This window comes from Hippocampus bargibanti, linkage group LG16 (genome assembly GCF_051943395.1).
Source record: "Hippocampus bargibanti isolate YZ-2025 linkage group LG16, ASM5194339v1, whole genome shotgun sequence".
NCBI lineage: Eukaryota > Metazoa > Chordata > Actinopteri > Syngnathiformes > Syngnathidae > Hippocampus > Hippocampus bargibanti.
In genome coordinates, this window is record NC_142749.1 from 203,295 (window position 1) to 221,591 (window position 18,297).

At 44.5% G+C, this 18,297-nt stretch overlaps 1 protein-coding gene across 10 annotated transcripts in view; it reads left to right on the forward strand.

Annotated features, from left to right (window-relative positions):
* Nucleotides 1-17,170, forward strand: part of LOC148886022 (protein turtle homolog B-like) — a 125,545-nt gene extending 108,375 nt beyond the window's left edge. For 9 of the 10 annotated variants that reach the window (XM_089016364.1, XM_089016374.1, XM_089016365.1 and 6 more), the window contains 2 exons: nucleotides 4,992-5,119; nucleotides 12,211-17,170. In XM_089016364.1, coding sequence (XP_088872490.1) covers nucleotides 4,992-5,119; nucleotides 12,211-12,425 — 343 coding nt within the window. In that variant the 3' untranslated portion in view covers nucleotides 12,426-17,170. Of the gene's footprint in view, nucleotides 1-468; nucleotides 515-4,991; nucleotides 5,126-12,210 lie in introns of those variants that run through there. The other variant, XM_089016367.1, reaches the window with a different exon arrangement.
* The last annotated feature ends 1,127 nt before the right edge of the window (nucleotides 17,171-18,297 follow it).

The following is an 18,297-nucleotide window of genomic DNA, read 5'->3' on the forward strand; positions in this document are numbered from 1 at the left end:
TTATCTCCATTCAGATCATACATAATCTTGCTTCGACCTAACAGGAGGAATTCCATTGTATTCATCAAATTGATTCCCCAGACAAATATCCATTGCTATGTCTAGATCCAAGCGTTCGAGGATGCCTATGTCATGCAGAAGGATGCTTAACGAAGAGTTCATCTTGGCAGGCCCTACGGCCCATCCTCGGCCTGAGTAACCTGTTTTCATTAACAATACTCCCCCTCCACCTTTTCAGATCCTTTCCCTATCTACCTTTCCCTTCTGCTTTCACTCACCCTTTTCTCAATGACCCCTTTAATTGTCTCACAAGAAACTCATTCCCAAAGGGGGGGGGGGGGGGGGGGGTTGGGCCTGTCCGCTTCTCATGTTCCGCAATGTTTTCATCATTATGAATTAGGGACAGTATGGTAAGTTGGTTTTAATAGATCCTGGAGTCTTACGTGCTTTGTTTTTGATTGATCTCAGCTATCTGGGCAGCGTTGTTGTGACCAAGTCCTCTACATCGCAATAGGTAAGGGTTGGATCCATGTCTGAAAGGGGAGGGGTTAGCAGGTGGGGCTTTTTTTGATCACCTCGTCCTTTAAAGGGGAATATAATATATGTGTCATCATATACAATACAATACATATTGATTTATATAAAGCCAAATAATAAACACAAAACGTAACATTGCTAAAATGTTGCTTGCCTCGGTCAAAAAAATACAAAGTATCAAATGAAAACCAAGATTAAAAGTCCGCCAAGGTTAAACAAACACATGCACTGCACACAATGCGTACAATTGCATACAACAGCATACAATGTGTTCAACATCATACAACAGTGCATCAAACAACAATGACATTCAACAATTACCCGACACCGAATGGTCGTGCCGGGGGTCCTTTTGAGTGTCACTGACTGGAAACGACCAGCACCTGTGCAGGTGCAGGCGGGGCCGACAGCGCCACTCATTGGTCGCCAACCAGATCATGACAAATACAAATGTATCGCAACATAAACCACTGGGCTATGTAATAGCCCAGTGGATTAGCCAACTGACATCATTCTTACCTCTCAGTGTAACAATAGCTACAATAAAGCAAACCTTTATTGTCATTTACTGACTGCCTTCGCACGCTGGGGAGAAAGAAATTAGGCAACTTGATACCATGACTGACTGAGCCTTCTGCTTAAATCTTGACAGGTCCAAATCTAACTGAATACTGTTTTGGATCCCTACGCAACAAGCTGTGTAATGCTCATGGTGTTTGCAAAACCAATTTTCCTTCCACAAAAAGGACAGTTTTAACAGTTCAGACCGAAAGGGAAGACACGCAAAACAATAGCAACCCGTTGTTATGGTCAGAAAATAACAATAGAGTGAATCCGCAATCATTGAACCACAAAACAGGGATCGGGTGGTGGGGTCAAGATCTTTACCGGGAATCTGACCCTTCCTTTTCTCGAGACACTTAATCTATTTCTTCCCCCATCCCCTTTCAAATTGCTGCTGTGGACTGCAAATTTCCCCATTGTGGGACAAATTAAGGTTTTCTGATCTGGTCTCTGATCTGAATCCTAAATCGTTACCAAGAGCCTCCACATAGTGGCACGTGTCTGGCACATCTCACCAGGGAGCCACCCAGGAGGCATTCCAATAACAAAGCAAACTGATCAACAAGTACATTACAAATATAACACTTTTCAAATGTTGTATTTTTAATAATCCCATTTGCGTACATTGCCCGAAAACTTGTAAAGCATCTGTATAGAGAATGAAAGGTTTTGAATGTATTCCCCTTTAAAGTTCTGTTCCATGTGCAAACTGCCATGCATGCCATTGCTAAATCCTCCGTCCTCCCCCCAAAAAAAGACAACAACAATAAACAAACAATTCTAGTAATTAATTCTTGTTACATTTCTTGTCCTAGTGCTTCGCTTTTCTTTGGCTTATTTTTCATGATGTGACTGTTCCCGCGTAGTCATTTCCTCTCCAGCCATCTCTCCCCCTGTCAGCATGGTGAAGCCCATTGTAGACAGTTTCCATGTCTATGAATACATATCGACAATGCTTTGTTGCTCAGCTGTGGTTTTCCTTCCTGTTCTAATGACACTCGGTTTCTCTCTGCAGCCACTGTGGAAAGATGCCCACACACAGACGCCCCCGAACACACACACACACACACACACACACACACACACACACACACACACACACACACACACACACACACACACACACACACACACACACACACACACACACACACACACACACACACACACTACTAGCGTGCCTTGACTGGGTTCACCACCTTATCGTGGTGAGGCACTTTGTGCGTCGCCATGACCCCGAGAGCTATGTCGAACAGAGTCAGAGTCACCTAAGCCGAACAGGTCGAAGGGTAGAGGCCAGACAAAGAGTGATCCCAAACCCACACCCGGGGGTAGGCATAGGCGGAGTCCAACGAATCGGACTACCGGCAGCCCTCTGCAACTCCTGCTAGAAAATGGTCATCATGCCACCAGAAACTCACCTGGTAAGAGTGAAGGTGTTGAGAGTGTGGACTGTGCACCCAAACCCTCACCTTAATCTCTACCTTTTGATGGCTCTGAGCTCCTTAAGGACCGCCATAAGATCCTTGCTCACTGGGAAACCATTTTGAGACTCTTCTCAACACCATCAACGCTGTCAACTCACACATTCTGGACTATCTTCCAGACCTCCCGCCGATCATGAGCCTCGACACCCCACCATCATTTACTGAGACCCGGCAAGCCATCATGACCCTTAAGAACAACAAAAGTCTGGACCTGTAGGCCTCACTGCGGAAGTTTACAAACACGGAGGTTATCTCCTCACGCGCCATCTGTACCTCCTTATACATAACATATGGGAACATGGGAAGCTGCCTCGGGACTAGAAGGACACCAACACCATTGTAGTCTACAAAAAGAAGGGGGACATAACAGCCCGTGGGAATAGCCGAGGAATCTCTCTCCTCTCCACCGCAGGGAAAATTTTGGTCTAAATCATGCTCAGCAGGCTAGTCAAGCATGTCTCAGAGTCTGTGCAGAAATGCAGTGTGGCTTCTGGAAGACAAGATCCCCCACAGATATGATTTTTGTATTAAGGCAGCTTATGGAGAAGAGCATAGAACATTGCCTGGACCTCTACATAGCCTTCATAGATCTCACCAAAGGCTTTGATACCGTCAATCGTGAGTTGTTATGGAAACACCTGTCCAAACTTGGGGCACCACCCAAGTTTCTCTGCATCCTCCAGTAGCTGCATGACGGGATGCAAGCCAGAGTACTCATCGGGGAGCTCAAGTCAGAGCTCTTCGGGGTGAACGCTGGCATGAAGCAGGGCTGTGTCTTGGCTCCGGTGCTCTTTAACATCTATCTTCCTCTCTGCCGTCACATGCCTATTTCACAAAGGCATCGGACATGAAGATGGCATCCGTGTGGAGTAGCGCCTCGATGGAAAACCTCTTCAACATCAGACGGCTCCAGGCCCACACAAAGAAAAATATCTGCCACATCTCTGAACTTCAGTATGCTGATGACTGTGCTGTACTAGCTCACAGCTCAGAATCTATGCAGCATGCTCTCAACACAATTTCTAACTTGTACCAGTCTTTTGGTCTCCAGAGCAACATAAAAAAAACAGAGCTCATGTTCCAACCTGTGACTCCAACTCCCACACCACCCAACCTTCACATCAATGGCATTTCACTAAATATACCTTGGCTCCACTGTCTTCCAATTGCTCCCTTGACATTGAAGTACAGAGACATATAAATAAAGCCTTGTCATCCTTTGGTTGGCTACGCAGCAGAGTGTTTGCAAACCGAAACCTTAGAATTGGAACCAAGATTGCCGTATACAACGCAGTATGGCTCCACTCTCCTCTATGGGGCAGAAACACGGACCACATACTGCCGGCACATTACTACCCTTGAGGCCTTCCACATCCACAGCCTGCAGAAGATCCTTGGCCTGTCCTGGGAAGATCCCCACTCAGACATCCTTCAGTGCACAAACTCCATCTGCATGGAATCGGCAGTTGCAAAGAAACATCTTCGGTGGATTGGACACACCATCCGCATGCCCGATCACCGCCTGCCCCGCCAAGTCCTCCATGGACATCTGAAGGACGCAAAGCACTCTGCGGGGAGGCAAAAGCGACGCCTCAAGGACTACACCAGGGACCTCATCAAACGAGCCAACATCAATACCACGCAGCTCGAAACCAAACGACAATTCTGGCAGACCACTTGTGCCAGGGTAGTCTCTGAAATACATTGAATCAATCAAGACAGACAATTAGAGAGACGCACTTAACGGCACCAGCGGGTGGATGGCACCTCCCTGGCATCCGGTCTCCCATGTTCCATCTGCGGATGTGTCTGCGGCTCAAGGATTGGGCTCTATGCCCATGAGAAATGGCATCAGCGACAGCGTCGCTAACCCTCACCCCTTCACAACCCCCCCTACCCCCAACATTCCCTCGCTTGGAGCAAGCGCTATCATCACCTATGATGGACAGCTAGTACGCACGCACACACACGCACACACACACATACACAGTAAATTCTATTTTTTTCATGGTGATTCAAAACGGAGATAGGTCGCTGGTGTGTGATTGGCAGAAATCTCTGGGCGACCAAGTCCAACGTCCCTTTACAAAATGAACACAATCAGTTTTATATGGAGAATTCAATAGATGAAATCATCCCAATATGTATTTACCAAATGAGTCTATATTTTATTCCCCAAAGATGTTTAAGACTATTAAACATTTCTTAAATAAAGAGACGCATGGAATAAAAAAATGTTTTGGAAGACAGCGCCCTGAAGTGTCCCATGGTGATCCTTGAACATTGTGTTACATCTGCTGCATGGATCAAGAAGGACTGACTTAGAGTTAGTAACCAATTTTATTCCCTTGAAAATATTTGGCATGGAGTTACCCCTTTTCCCTCTTATCTCTCCTTATTTAGAAAACGGCGAGGTGCACCGAGTGTTCGTTCGGGGTCTGAGAGGATTGATGCTCTGAGATACCAACGTATTAGAAAGGCTAAGAAGATGACTCTGAATAACAACAATTCCAAAACAAGGAGGAAAGCAGGTATGTTGGCAACATATTTTGTTTATCATTTGTTACCCTTCAAAATCAAGCACATACAGTGGACCTTCAGAGGATAAAATGTGTTGCTGAAATGTCAATTTACAGAGAACAGACAAATTGCAAACAAAGAGTGAGGAAAACACGACATATTTATTGTTCTCAACTTACTATGTATCAATCACAGCACCTACCATTACAACCGTTTATTCCTTTTCTACACAGTGCGGTAAGGTTCCGGAAAATCTGTCAATTTAATTAATCCACATACCACAACAAATCTCAACCATGTGCAATTCCCTCAAATTCATCACCCCTTCTTTTGTTTCCGTTTTTCTCTTTATTTTATCTTTTTTTTTTTTTTGGGGGGGGGGGACATTATATCTGCCCCATCAAACAACACCAGCTGTTTTTCAGATTGACGCAACACAGCTCACGATCAAACCCCACCTACACATTTTCATGCACATGAATGCAGCGCTGCGATTTCTCTCAACTCTTAACTCACACAACTCCTGAACATACAAGGCGTTATCAGCGAGCCATTTAGTGCTCTCCCGGTTTGTTATAGCCCCAGGCACAAACCTAAACAGGCAAAGATCGTTGACCAAGCCCTTTTGGTGGAAACCCCAATGCGTATTCCCAACTGATTAGCCTCATTTGCCCCCTGTTTGAATACACAATATGATGCGCCAAACGGCTTTCCTGGCCACGCAAAGGCTACCAAAGGCCGCTAAACCTCTGGTACGTATTTCCGAAACTCGAATCGTGTTAAGTGAGTCTGTGTAAGCTTTCAGTCGTACAGGAGTGGTCCATCGATGAAAAGGTTTCTTCAGCCGTCATCTGTACTTCTTTGAAGGTGTCGGTCGTTTCGCTTCTTATCCAAGAAACTTCGTCAGCAAACTAAAGTCTTACTGGTAGTTTAGGCCATAAAAAAAATCCTCGTCTCACCCACCATGGGTGGTGTCTGTCCCCCATTTCAGCTTGGGTCCTCTACCAGAGGCCAGGAAGCTTGAGGGTTCTGCGCAGTATCCGTGCTGTTCCCAGCACTGCGCTTTTCTAGACCGAGATATCCGATGTTGTTCCCGGGATCTGTTGCAACCACTCGTCGAGTTTGGGGGTCACTGCCCCGAGTGCTCCGACCACCACAGGCACGACTGTCACCTTTACCTTCCAGGCTCTCTCCAGCTCCTCTCTGAGCCCTTGGTATTTCTCCATTTTCTCATGTTCCTTCTTTCTGATGTTCCCATCACTCGGGACCGCTACATCCACGACAACGGCTTTCCTTTCACCTTTATCTATGGCCACGATATCTGGTTGGTTGGCCATTACCATCTTGTCGGTCTGTATCTGGAAGTCCCACAGGATTTTTGCTCGGTCATTCTCCACCACCTTGGGAGGTGTTTCCCATTTTGACCTTGGGGTTTCCAGTCCATACTCCGCACAGATGTTTCGGTAGACTATGCCAGCCACCTGGTTATGGCGCTCCATGTAGGCTTTCCCTGCCAGCATCTTACACCCTGCAGTTATGTGTTGGATTGTCTCAGGTGTCTCTTTGCGCAACCTACACCTTGGGTCTTGTCTGGTGTGGTATATCCCTGCCTCTATGGCTCTGGTGTTCAGGGCCTGCTCTTGGGCAGCCAGGATGAGTGCCTCTGTGCTGTCCTTTAGGCCAGCCCTCTCTAGCCACTGATAGGACTTATTGAGATTAGCCACTTCTGCTATGGTTCGGTGGTACATCCCGTGTAGGGGCTTTTCCTCCCATGATTGTCCCTCATCCAGCACCTCAACCTCTGTTCCCCATTGTCCGAGACATTCTCAGAGTACATCATCCCTTGGAGCCTTCTCTTTGATGTATTCATGGAGCTTGGATGTTTCATCCTGGACAGTGGCTCTCACACTCACTAGTCCCCGGCCTCCTTCCTTATGGCTTGTGTACAGTCTCAGGGTGCTGGACTTGGGATGGAACCCTCCGTGCATGGTGAGGAGTTTTCGGGTCTTAACATCCGTGGTCTAAATCTCTTCCTTTGGCCACCTTATTATTCCTGCAGGGTATCTGATCACTGGCAGGGCATAGCTGTTTATTGCCCGGGTCTTGTTCTTGCCAATGAGCTGGCTTCTGAGGACTTGCCTCACCCGCTGGAGGTATTTGGTCGTAGACGCTTTCCTTGTTGCTAGTTCGAGGTTGCCATTGGCCTGTGGTATGCCGAGGTACTTTTAGCTGTTTTCAATGTCTGCTATTGTTCCTTCAGGGAGTGAGACCCCTTCAGTGTGAACAACCTTGCCCCTCTTAGTCACTATCCGACTACATTTCTCCAGCCCGAATGACATTCCGATATCACTGCTGTCGATCCTGGTTGTGTGGATCAGGCAGTCTATGTCCCTTTCACTCTTAGCATACAGCTTTATGTCATCCATGTAGAGGAGGTGACTGATCGTAGCTCCATTTCTGAGGCGGTATCCATAGCCTGTCTTGGCGATTATCTGGCTGAGGGGGTTCAGTCCTATGCAGAACATCAGTGGGGAGAGTGCATCACCTTGATATATGCCACATTTGATGGACACTTGCGTTAGTGGCTTGCCATTGGCTTCAAGTGTGGTTTTCCACATCCTCATCGAGTTTGCAACGAAGGCTCTCAGGGTCCTGTTGACCTTATACAACTCCAAGCATTCAGTGATCCATGTGTGTGGCATCGAGTCATATGCTTTCTTGTAATCAATCCAGGCTGTGCACAGGTTGGTATGTCGGGACCTGCAGTCTTGAGCGACGGTTCTGTCAACCAGCAGCTGATTTTTGGCACTCTAGTATATCTACTAATGCCTTTCTGTGCTTTGCTCATGTATTGATCCATGTGACCACTTATCTTAGCCGCAATGATGCCTGACATGAGCTTCCATGTTGTGGAGAGACAGGTTATTGGCCGATAGTTGGAAGGAACTGCACCCTTTGAGGAATCCTTCATGATCAGGATTGTTCGCCCTTCAGTTAGCCATCCTGGGTGAGTCCCATCCATCAGCAACTGGTTCATTTGTGCTGCTAGGCGCTCGTGGAGAGCTGTGAGTTTCTTTAGCCAGTAGGTGTGGACCATATCCGGGCCTGGTGCCGTCCAGTTTTTCATACCTGAGACTCTTCCTTGTATATCTGCCGCTGTGATGGTAACTGGGTTCTGTTCAGGGAGGTTGCTGTGCTCCTCTTTCAGAGTCACCAGCCATTGTGCACTGCTGTTATGTGCGACCTCCTTCTCCCATATGCCTTTCCAGTATCTTTCAGTTTCCAGCCTTGGAGGGTCTGCTCTGCTGTTAGAACCCTGCCACTGAGCGTACACTTTCGCAGGTTGTGTTGCGAACAGCCTGTTTATTCTTCTGGCCTCATTCTCTTTCGTGTACCTCTTTAGGCGACTGGACAAGGCCTGGAGCCTTTGTTTGGCAGTTTCGAGTGCTTCAGGTATGCTTATCTGCATGTATCTCTTGGGTATTGGCCTTTTATTCACACCTCTCTGGATCTCCGTCAGTTGACTCACATCTTTCCGAGCCGCCTTGATCTTGGCCTCCAACCGTCTTTTCCATGGTGGGTAATGAATCTCGTGGCTCTCATGGTTGCTCTTGTAGCCAAGCATGTCTAGGATCACTGATGCTGAGGTGTATATCAGCTCATTGGTTTCTGTGATCGTTCCGGTCGGGATCGTTCTCAGTGCTGCATTCACAGTTTCCATGAGACTTTCAGGTGGTACTTCACATAGCCGTTGTAATCGGTTTCTTCGTTGCCCAGTTTTCATTCTTGCCATGATCTTATCTCTCAGGTCAGTTGCTGCCTCGCTCAGCATGTCATTCATTCTCTGGTTGAACCTCTTCCTCTGATGTGGCAGCCTGGGGCCCTTCACCTCGGAATTTGTGTTGTACCTCATCAATCTCAAGTTGTGATAGCAATTGCCGTTTGTGGATATTGGAACACTGAGCTACTAGTTGTTTCGTGGTCAACCGTGACTGTGGGTTTCGAAGTAACCATTCAGCCCCCATTCTCCGCATGTAACCCCTCTGACTAGGGTTGCTTGAGTCGTAGCATTCCAACAGAGCCATGTTATCGCATCTCGTCTGTTCGGTTTTAATTCTTGTTTCTTTCCTGGTTCGGTGTTCAAAGAAGTTCAGTGATAAAAATATCAGTAACGACGATAGATGGTGAACAAAAACTACTTTATTCTAGTGAGACAGAAAAAGCACTCTCTCATCTATGTAGGAGCGAAGACATGATCACATGGACAAAGATAGGAACAAAGAGAGCGAGCTCCCGCTCTGACAAGTTTTTGAATGTCCACAGCAGCGATCTGTTGTCCAATCAGCTACGGACAACTCAGTGTTGGGAGGGTCTTAGATTGAAGTTGGAGCCGTTGCTTCTTTGCAATGACTATTAAACTAATAAGATTGATAATGCTATTAGACTGAAATTAAACGTGCAATAATCATAATGTGTACTAAGCTAAACATGAAATAACATAATATGTTTACTAATGTGCATAAAACACTATCATCGTCCATCTCCGCTTTGTTCTAGTAGCCCATTTTTCATCAGGGTGCTCTGGTTCCCCAGCACCTGACGCATACCTTGTTTGGCCGGGCGACGTCTGAGCCGGCATGTCATTCCATTTATTGTCTCTCATCATTGTGTATATATATATATACATATATATATATATATCCCTACTGTCCAGACATGAGCAGAGGACCACTCCCTGCAGCTGCTCCACTGATAGTTCCTATTGTTCTGACTAATGACTGGCCTGATTGCCCCACTTCGACCGATATCACCTCATCAGTATTACTAATCCTATGTTGCCTAAGCAGGCTATTGTATGAACGATCCAAATTGAACCTCACCCCACCAAACCGGTTTAATGAAGGATTTAGTTGTTTTATGAAAATCGCTTCTTTTACTCCCCTTTCAAACCATTTATGTGCTTTCGCTAATATTTTAACCTCATTGTCATCAAATGAATGGTTGTACTGCCGATTGAGGCCCACGAGTATTATCCCTGCGATGTTGATAGTCTTTTTTTTAGAATTTGTTGAGTCTCCCCAATGTACTGCTCTTTACAATTTTCATTCTTACAATGTATTGAATAAACTACATTACTTTGTTGTTCATTTGGCAGCCTATCTTTTTTTGCCTTAACATGTTTATCGGTTTGAAATAAGTAGGAATGTTGTGTTGCCAAAGGACTCTTTGTAGTTTTTCAGAAACTCCTGCAATGTAAGGTACTGCTACTCCTCTCCTTTTTGTATCTTGAGAATTTTTGGTTTCATTCCCTATTCGTTCTTTCTGACATTTGTTGAATGACCACTGAGGGTACCCACAGTTTGCCAGTGCTCTCCTGATATGTTTTGACTCCTTTTCCCTACCTTCAACGCTTGTTGGTATAAGTATAGCCCTATGCTGGAGGGTTCTGATAACTCATCGTTTGTGTTGTAAAGGGTGGTTAGAATCGAAAAGTAAGTTTTGGTCAGTAACGCCTTCTAACGAAGGCGGAAGTAGACGCCGAAACATGTCAGGTATTTGAACACCTACACTGTCTTTAAGTAAAGAATCTGCTTTAAATTAAATATCAAGTAGACAGGATGAACTTAGTACAACGTATTGGTCAGTGTGCGTAGCCTTCCTAAAGACTTCTGTTTTTAGCGCCCTGTCCTCTTTTATAATTACTTTACAATCCAAGAAGGCTAGTTGGTTCTCTTTAATGTCCTCACAAGTAAATTTCATGTTGATGTCTACTGAGTTGAGGTGATCTGTGAAGGATTGAATTTCTTGTTTTTTAATTATGACAAAAGTATCGTCCACATATCTAAATCAGTGTCTAGGTTTTGTCCCCGGGAAGGATGTGAGGGCCTGTTTCTCCATCTCTTCCATGTACAGATTAGCCACTATGGGTGAAACTGGGGAGCCCATAGCACAACCATGAATTTGTTTGTAAAATTTCTCCCTAAATTGAAAATACGTAGTATTAAGGCAGATTTCCAGTAATTGGCAGATGTGGTCCGGTTTAAGTTTGGTTATTTCATGCAGAGAAACGTCCGCCAGCAGTCTCGTCCTCACCACTGAGACTGCTGCTGGGGTTGGGACAGATGTAAAGAGAGAAGTCACATCGTATGATGCCAAAGTTTCCTCAGGTTCCAATATGAGGTCTTTGATCCTCTCTACAAACCCTGTGGTGTTCTCTACGTGATATTCTGTGTTACCAACCTGAGAGCAGGGACCTATCATAGCAGAGTCCGGCACCGCAATGTCTGGACTGTAGGGATATATACAGTAAAGTCTCGTTATATCGATATCGGTTATATCGATAGTACCGCTTATTACGATACTATTTCTATGAACGCAAGGAGAAAATTAGATGCGCGCAGGGTCGGATATATCGATAGTCCCGGTTATATCGATATTTTTTCGGACTCCCGAGAATATCGATATAACGAGACTTTACTGTATATAGGGCCTAAACTACCAGTAAGACTTTAGTTTGCTGACAAAGTTTCTTAGATAAGAAGCCAAACATCCGACACCTTCAAAGAAGTACAGATGACGGCTGAAGAAACCATTTCATCGTGTTCAATGAGGTACCTTATTTTTGGCCTGCTCCAACACCTGCCCTGGTTTGACGTCGATATTCGGCAAGTCTTCTTCCAGACTTTCTGTGTTGCATTCAGGCAAAACTGGAAAGTGGAGTTGCGGTAGTTGAGACTCCTGGGTTTCACAGCACCAAATGTTAGGGCCATTATTAATGAAGCAGGAATCAAAAGTAAGAACAAAAAGAGTATTCAATCTATGGGACGCAACACAATGGAACTGCCTGCACCCAGTGGATCGCGCCTGCACCCAGTGGATCGCGCGGATAGCTAGAGGCGCGATGGGATAAGAAATAGAGAGTAAGGGAGCTGTTTCGGAGAGCTTTTGTAAATGAGCGGCAGGATGTGTAAAGACAGAAGTCTGAGAAAATAAAACATTAAGAAAATAAAACGATTTTTAAAATGTGTTTGTGTAGCGAATTGCCTTAACACTTGCATCCGAAGTTGTGGGTGTAAACCATTGAATATGTTTTCTCTCCCAGGTGTGTCCACCTCTCAGACCCAGCAGGCCCATAACACTCAGGTACTTCAGCCTGAAGAAGCGCTCTACCTCCACAGGAAAAAGAAACGGCTCATCCTCCATGATCCCTACACTCGCTTCTCTGCTCTGCTGTACCGCCGGCCCCTTCGAGAAGACCAGAAGGCTATTTTAGCTTGTATGGACAACGTAGAACTAGACCATGCCACTTTCATATGAAAAAAAATCCACTCAAATGAAAGCCAAAATAGAATGTATGTCAACACGTTTTCAAACAATAATTGCTTGCATTATCCACTGAGATGGGGAGAACCGCATTTCAGTATTTTGATGTGGTGCACCCTGGGCAATTCAACCATTTATGATGGTTTTCTACATTTTCTTATGACGATGAATGAATATCGAACGCTTCACTCCCATCAATATTAATTTCAGTCTCCACGGCAATCCATCCAGCATCCGAAAATTACGTATGTCTAATTGTTGGCCTCTGGAATGAATGTGCTAATCACCGTGTTTCCTGCAATTTCCCATTTAGTTTTCCTCAACGTGTTTGCATTTACAGCAAGTCAAATCACAGTGATACCTGCCGTAGGTTGACAATGTTTTTATCCCGTGCAAATATTAATGTGAAATCCAAGTTTTCCCTTATACTGTGTTCACCAATTGAAATGCATACCGCCCCTGCATTTCTTTCCGTTTTAAGACCCCGTCTCTGCTTCTTCTACTATATGTAGTAAAGAGGGCTCAAAATCTTACTCGAAATAAATTACATAGGCAAAAACTATATAGCTGAGGAAAAAAAAACCTCCATACAGGGTTTTGTGCCATAGTACTGTACTGGGTTTGAAACAGATAAATTAGAACTGAAATGAAGGTTTGCTTGGTGGCCTGCCTTTTGCATTTATCCACTTACTTTCATCTGGTTAACTCTCATATTATGTTAAGGGGTCAAGTTTACCCTTTTCAATTTTTTGTGTTGACGAAAGTACTGGATATCCTTTCCTTTTCCTTTATTCAAAACAGTTCTAAAATATCCCAATGGGATAGAAAATGTGTTTTCTCTATATTCAAGTATGTTTATAACATCTCAGAAACAGTTGTTGCTGATGTCAGATATTATTTGACTTGTGTGGATTTTTACATTTGGGTAAAAATGACCCACAACATAATCAACATGATTTTTGTTTCTCAACATAATATGAGGGTTAAGGGAACTGGAGCCTATACAAGAGCTCAACTTTGGGAGAAAGGCAGACTAGGCCTATAACTGGTTACCAGTCATTCACAGGACACATATTAAGACTGACAACCGTTGATACCCACATTTACACCACCACTTAAGGTAAACGAACCCCACGCTCCCTGCGCTGAAGTTAGCCAAGTGACCATCAATGACCTGTTGCTTGCTTTACTTCACTTTAAACCCAAACGTAATTTCAACTGAGCCATTTTGGTTCACAGTATGAATGTAATGTTCCAATTTGTTTGACTTTGTAAACAGTCTCGTAGTGTGAGTGAAACTAAAAGTAGTCACCTATTAAACAATAGGATTGGCAATTAGAGGCAGCGAGCTACCATGTAAAGCAGCACTTTTTTGTATATTAAATTTGGAAGTTTTACAGTTGAAATCTGTTCTTTGAAAAAGACCAAATAGTTAACACTATTGAGATCAAACGAAGAACAGGAGTTGTCTCAGTTTGGAGGTGCTGATTCTCATCCCAGCCGCTTTACATTCGGCTGCGAAACGCTCAAGAGAGAGTTGGAGAGCTCCACTTGAAGGCCCCAACAGTACAACATCATCTGCAAAAAGCAGAGATGCTATACTGAGGCCACCAAAACGGAAACCTTCAACGCTGCGGCTGCGCCTAGAAATTCTGTCCATAAAGGTTAAGAACAGAATCTGTGACGAAGGGCAGCCTTGGCGGCGCCCAACACTCACTGGAAACGATTCCGACTTATTGCCGGCAATGCGAACCAGACTCTGACATCGGTCGTAGAGGGACCGAACGGCCCGTATCAGGCGTTCCTGTCCCCCATACCCCCGAAGCACCCTCCACAGAACTCCACGAAGGACACCGTCAAACGCTTTCTCCAAGTCCACAAAGCACATGTAGACTGGTTGGGCGAATTCCCATGCGCCCTCGAGGACCCTGCTAAGGGTGTAGAGCTGGTCCACTGTTCCGCGGCCGGGACCAAAACCACACTGTTCCTCCTCAATCTGAGGCTCGACTTTCCGACGGACCTGCCCCTGAATAGACCTTTCCAGGGAGGCTGAGGAGTGTGATCCCTCTGTAGTTGGAACACACCCTCCTTTTTAAAAAGGCTGCCACCACCACCCCAGTCTGCCAATCCAGAGGCACTCTCCCTGATGACCACGCAATGTTGCAGAGGCATGTCAGCCAGGACAGCCCCAAAACATCCAGAGCCTTTAGGAACTCCGGTCGGATCTCATCCACCCCCGGGGCCTTGCCACCGAGGAGCTTTTTAACCAACTCGGTGACTTCAGTCACAAGGATCGGAGAGCCCACCTCGTAGTCCACAGACACTGCTTCCTCCAAGGAAGGTGTGTTGGTGGAGTTGAGGAGGTCTTCGAAGTACAGAAGTCCAATAACAAAACACCACTCCTGTTCTGATCGGAGGGGCAGTTCCTCCCAATAACGCCCCTCCAGGTTTCACTGTCATTGCCCACATGAGCATTGAAATCGCCCAGCAGAACAAGGGAGTCCCCAGGGGGAGTGCTCTCCAGCACACCCCCAAAGATCTACAAAAAGGATGAGTACACTGAACTGATGTTTGGTGCATATGCACAGACAACAGTCATAACCCGTCCCCCCACCCGAAGGCGGAGGGAAGCAACCTTTTTGTCTACCGGGTTGAATCCCAACGTACAGGCGGCGAGCCGGGGCGCAATAAGTATGCCGACACCTGCTCTACGCCTCTCACCGTGAGCAACTCCAGAGTGGAAGAGAGTCCAACCCCTCTCGAGAGGGCTGGTACCAGAACCCAGGCTGTGTGTGGAGTCTAGCTCAACTATGTCTCGTCGGAACTTTTCGACCTCGTGCACCAGCTCGGGCTCCTTCCCTGTAAGAGAGGTGACAACAAGAGATAGAGCTACACAGAAAATGCCATTTTAAATAGGTGGGTTTTGAGATGGGATTTGCAGGGGGGAAGAGAATCGATGTTACAAATGGTGGGAGGAAGTGCATTCCAGAGTTTGGCAGGGGGGCATCCAGAGGTGGAGGGAGGAAGATGATCTGAGGGAATGAGAGGGAATAGAAATTTGAAGGTCAGATAGGTATGGGGGGGCAAGTAAAACTAGACATTGAATCACTGTGAAGTGATGAGAATACACAATTTACATATAAATCACATTTTTTTAGCTTTTTGATCCTCAACAACTTAAAAAGACAACTTTTGAAAGGTGTGGCTTTTCTATGTCTGTCTGTTCGACTACTTTCTGCTTCTATTTCAATCACACAACTTCAAAATAATCTCGGTACTGTATCGCTTGCGAATTTATCTGAGGTGGTGTGAAGGGACTGCCTTGAGTTTCATCTTACTCTGGCATTTCACCTGAATCGAGTCTCGACAAACTTTCAAGGTCACTTTTTGTCAACAACCTGGTCCTAAATCACGCTACACAAGTAAAAAAAAAATCTCTTACATACACATTTATGTCATGTTATAAACAGCATTTTCTCTTGAATCGAAGTACACTACCTAGGAATACAATGCAATGCCATTGCCGGTATGTTCGTACCTTTTATCAAGCTTCTTCCAGCAGAAGCGGGGGAGAGGAAGAGGTTATGACTACTTCCATGAACAGCAGATATTATCGGAAAATGCTCCAGACTTTGGCGACAAACAGATATCTGAATCTTACCTTGGCTGAAATAATGCAGACTCACAAGAGGGAAAAGTATTGATAAGACGAAGTATCACATTTTGTTTCAATGTACAGAGATGGGGAAAAAAATCCCCACCTACTTGAACAGATTGTAATTTATGTGTTGAATAAGCATAGCTTGTCTAATTTATTAGGTAGAAGAGTTTTATAATGCACATGTTGAGGACTTGAGTGGGGATCGGAGTAGTATAGACCAACATGAAAATAAGAGTAAAATATATCCTCCAAGAATAGAAATTAGGTGATTTGTAATAGAACCAGGAATTATCACGAATCTCGCTAGAAATATAATATACCCATGTATGTGTGGGGCCCAGAATGGTCAGTCTCTAATATATCTCATTTGAGGACATTTAACTGTTAAAAAGAATGTAGAAGTCTATATTTATTTTTATATTCATCTGTGCTTATATTGTAGCGGTGCAATTGGAAAAAGACAAATATTTCACAGAATGGTGCATTCGAAGGGATTTCACTGTATACAAACACAGCAACCTATTTTTTATAGAAATGTTTGCTTGCCATTGAATAGCGAATATCAATTTGACTGTGGGCCATAATATTTAATCATTTGGAGCTATGAGTTTATTGTATTCGCATTTGAAGCTTACAAGAATGGCGGCACTCTTACCTTAACCGCTGCCTTGCATCGCTTCATTGAGTTCAAACGGGAAATTGTTTGACATGCATGTGTTCACCATATGACACATATTTGATTTGCAATGGCTGCTTTATCAACCAACTTTCGGAATTCCAAATGTGTTTTTTTTTTCTGTTGAAGCACAAGCAGTTTGGTCGTTTCATGCTTGCTTAACTCACTTTGGTTCGAGCATTTCGGCGGCAAGCACACTTTATGATTCAAGTCAGTGCTGCACATTGCCAAAAAAACACACACAAACACACCATATACATATATATATGTACTTGGACATTCTGAAAACTGGTGCTATTTCCAAACAGCTGTGGTGCTTTTCCCCCCCCCAATGTCATTGTATTTGCTTGCCTCAGACCAAATGTAGCGAAACACAATTCATAAACTATCAGAGTTTTCCGAGTGTGGTGTCTCCTGTTGTTTCTGTGACCTGACAAAAGTTACAGTTCGAGAAAGTCCAAGTTTTGTTTTGAATGCATCCCCATAACTATTTGCCTTTGGAATTTATTTGTGTTATTGTTCATTTTCTTGTCAACGCGGTGCTTTGATTGTATGTGATTTATTCAGAAATTCGGATATGCTCCTCATAACGTTGATCACCCATATTTGATCAGGTCAATGAAAACGAATGTTATCTGAATCGCAGCATCCTCAACACTTACCACCAGATAGAGACAGATGTAGATTAAAAGTAAGGCAGTGTTCACTAAATCGCCCGAAAAAAAATATTTAGGTACCATTACACCAGTGACATGCGGTGAGGTTCATGGCTGGTGAGGCACTGACATCATCACAGCCAGATTTACAAACTCTACAGAGTAGCTTATTCACCATTTGATTGGCAACAGTCAGCATTCTTTATATATACAAACTGTAGCATAGAAAAAAGAATTTAAAAAACGTTATTATCGTGTTACTTTTACTTATAAATGAAGTCCATGCACCGCTCCTTCTGAAGAAAGGCATCAATACCTTCTTTGTAGAAGTCTTCCTTCACCTTCTTCAGTTTTGAAAGTCTTTCTATTTCTTGCAACTTAGATATGTAATCCTCATTTTTTCTGTAATTCTGAAAATAAGGCCAAGCAACATGAAAAAATGACTGGATGGTTACACTTAACTTGCTAACTGTTTACTGTAGCGTGCTCTCACTAATTCTATTATTCAGCAGCCGAGGAGGCACAAGAAGAATCTCTCATCACCAGCGCCCCCTCTCATGAGGCAGGAGAACTGTGTGCCTCACCTATGCTCACCGTTTTGATCAAAATAAAATAAACACTGTCGTCCAGTGTTTATAATTTACAGTGACTATACATTATAGACACCAGCTAAACTGTAGAAATTTAGTTCATATACTAAAAGTGTTTGAACACTTTGATCGCGATATGCAGAGGGACAGCAATGTGGTCTCACTGCAGAGCAAGCCAGCACAGTTAGCATAATGATTGCGAAATCCATGGTGTGGCTCAGCCGGCTGCTGCCTCACCGCTCGTCTCTACTTAGTATCTCACCGGTAAATGTGAAAATTCAGC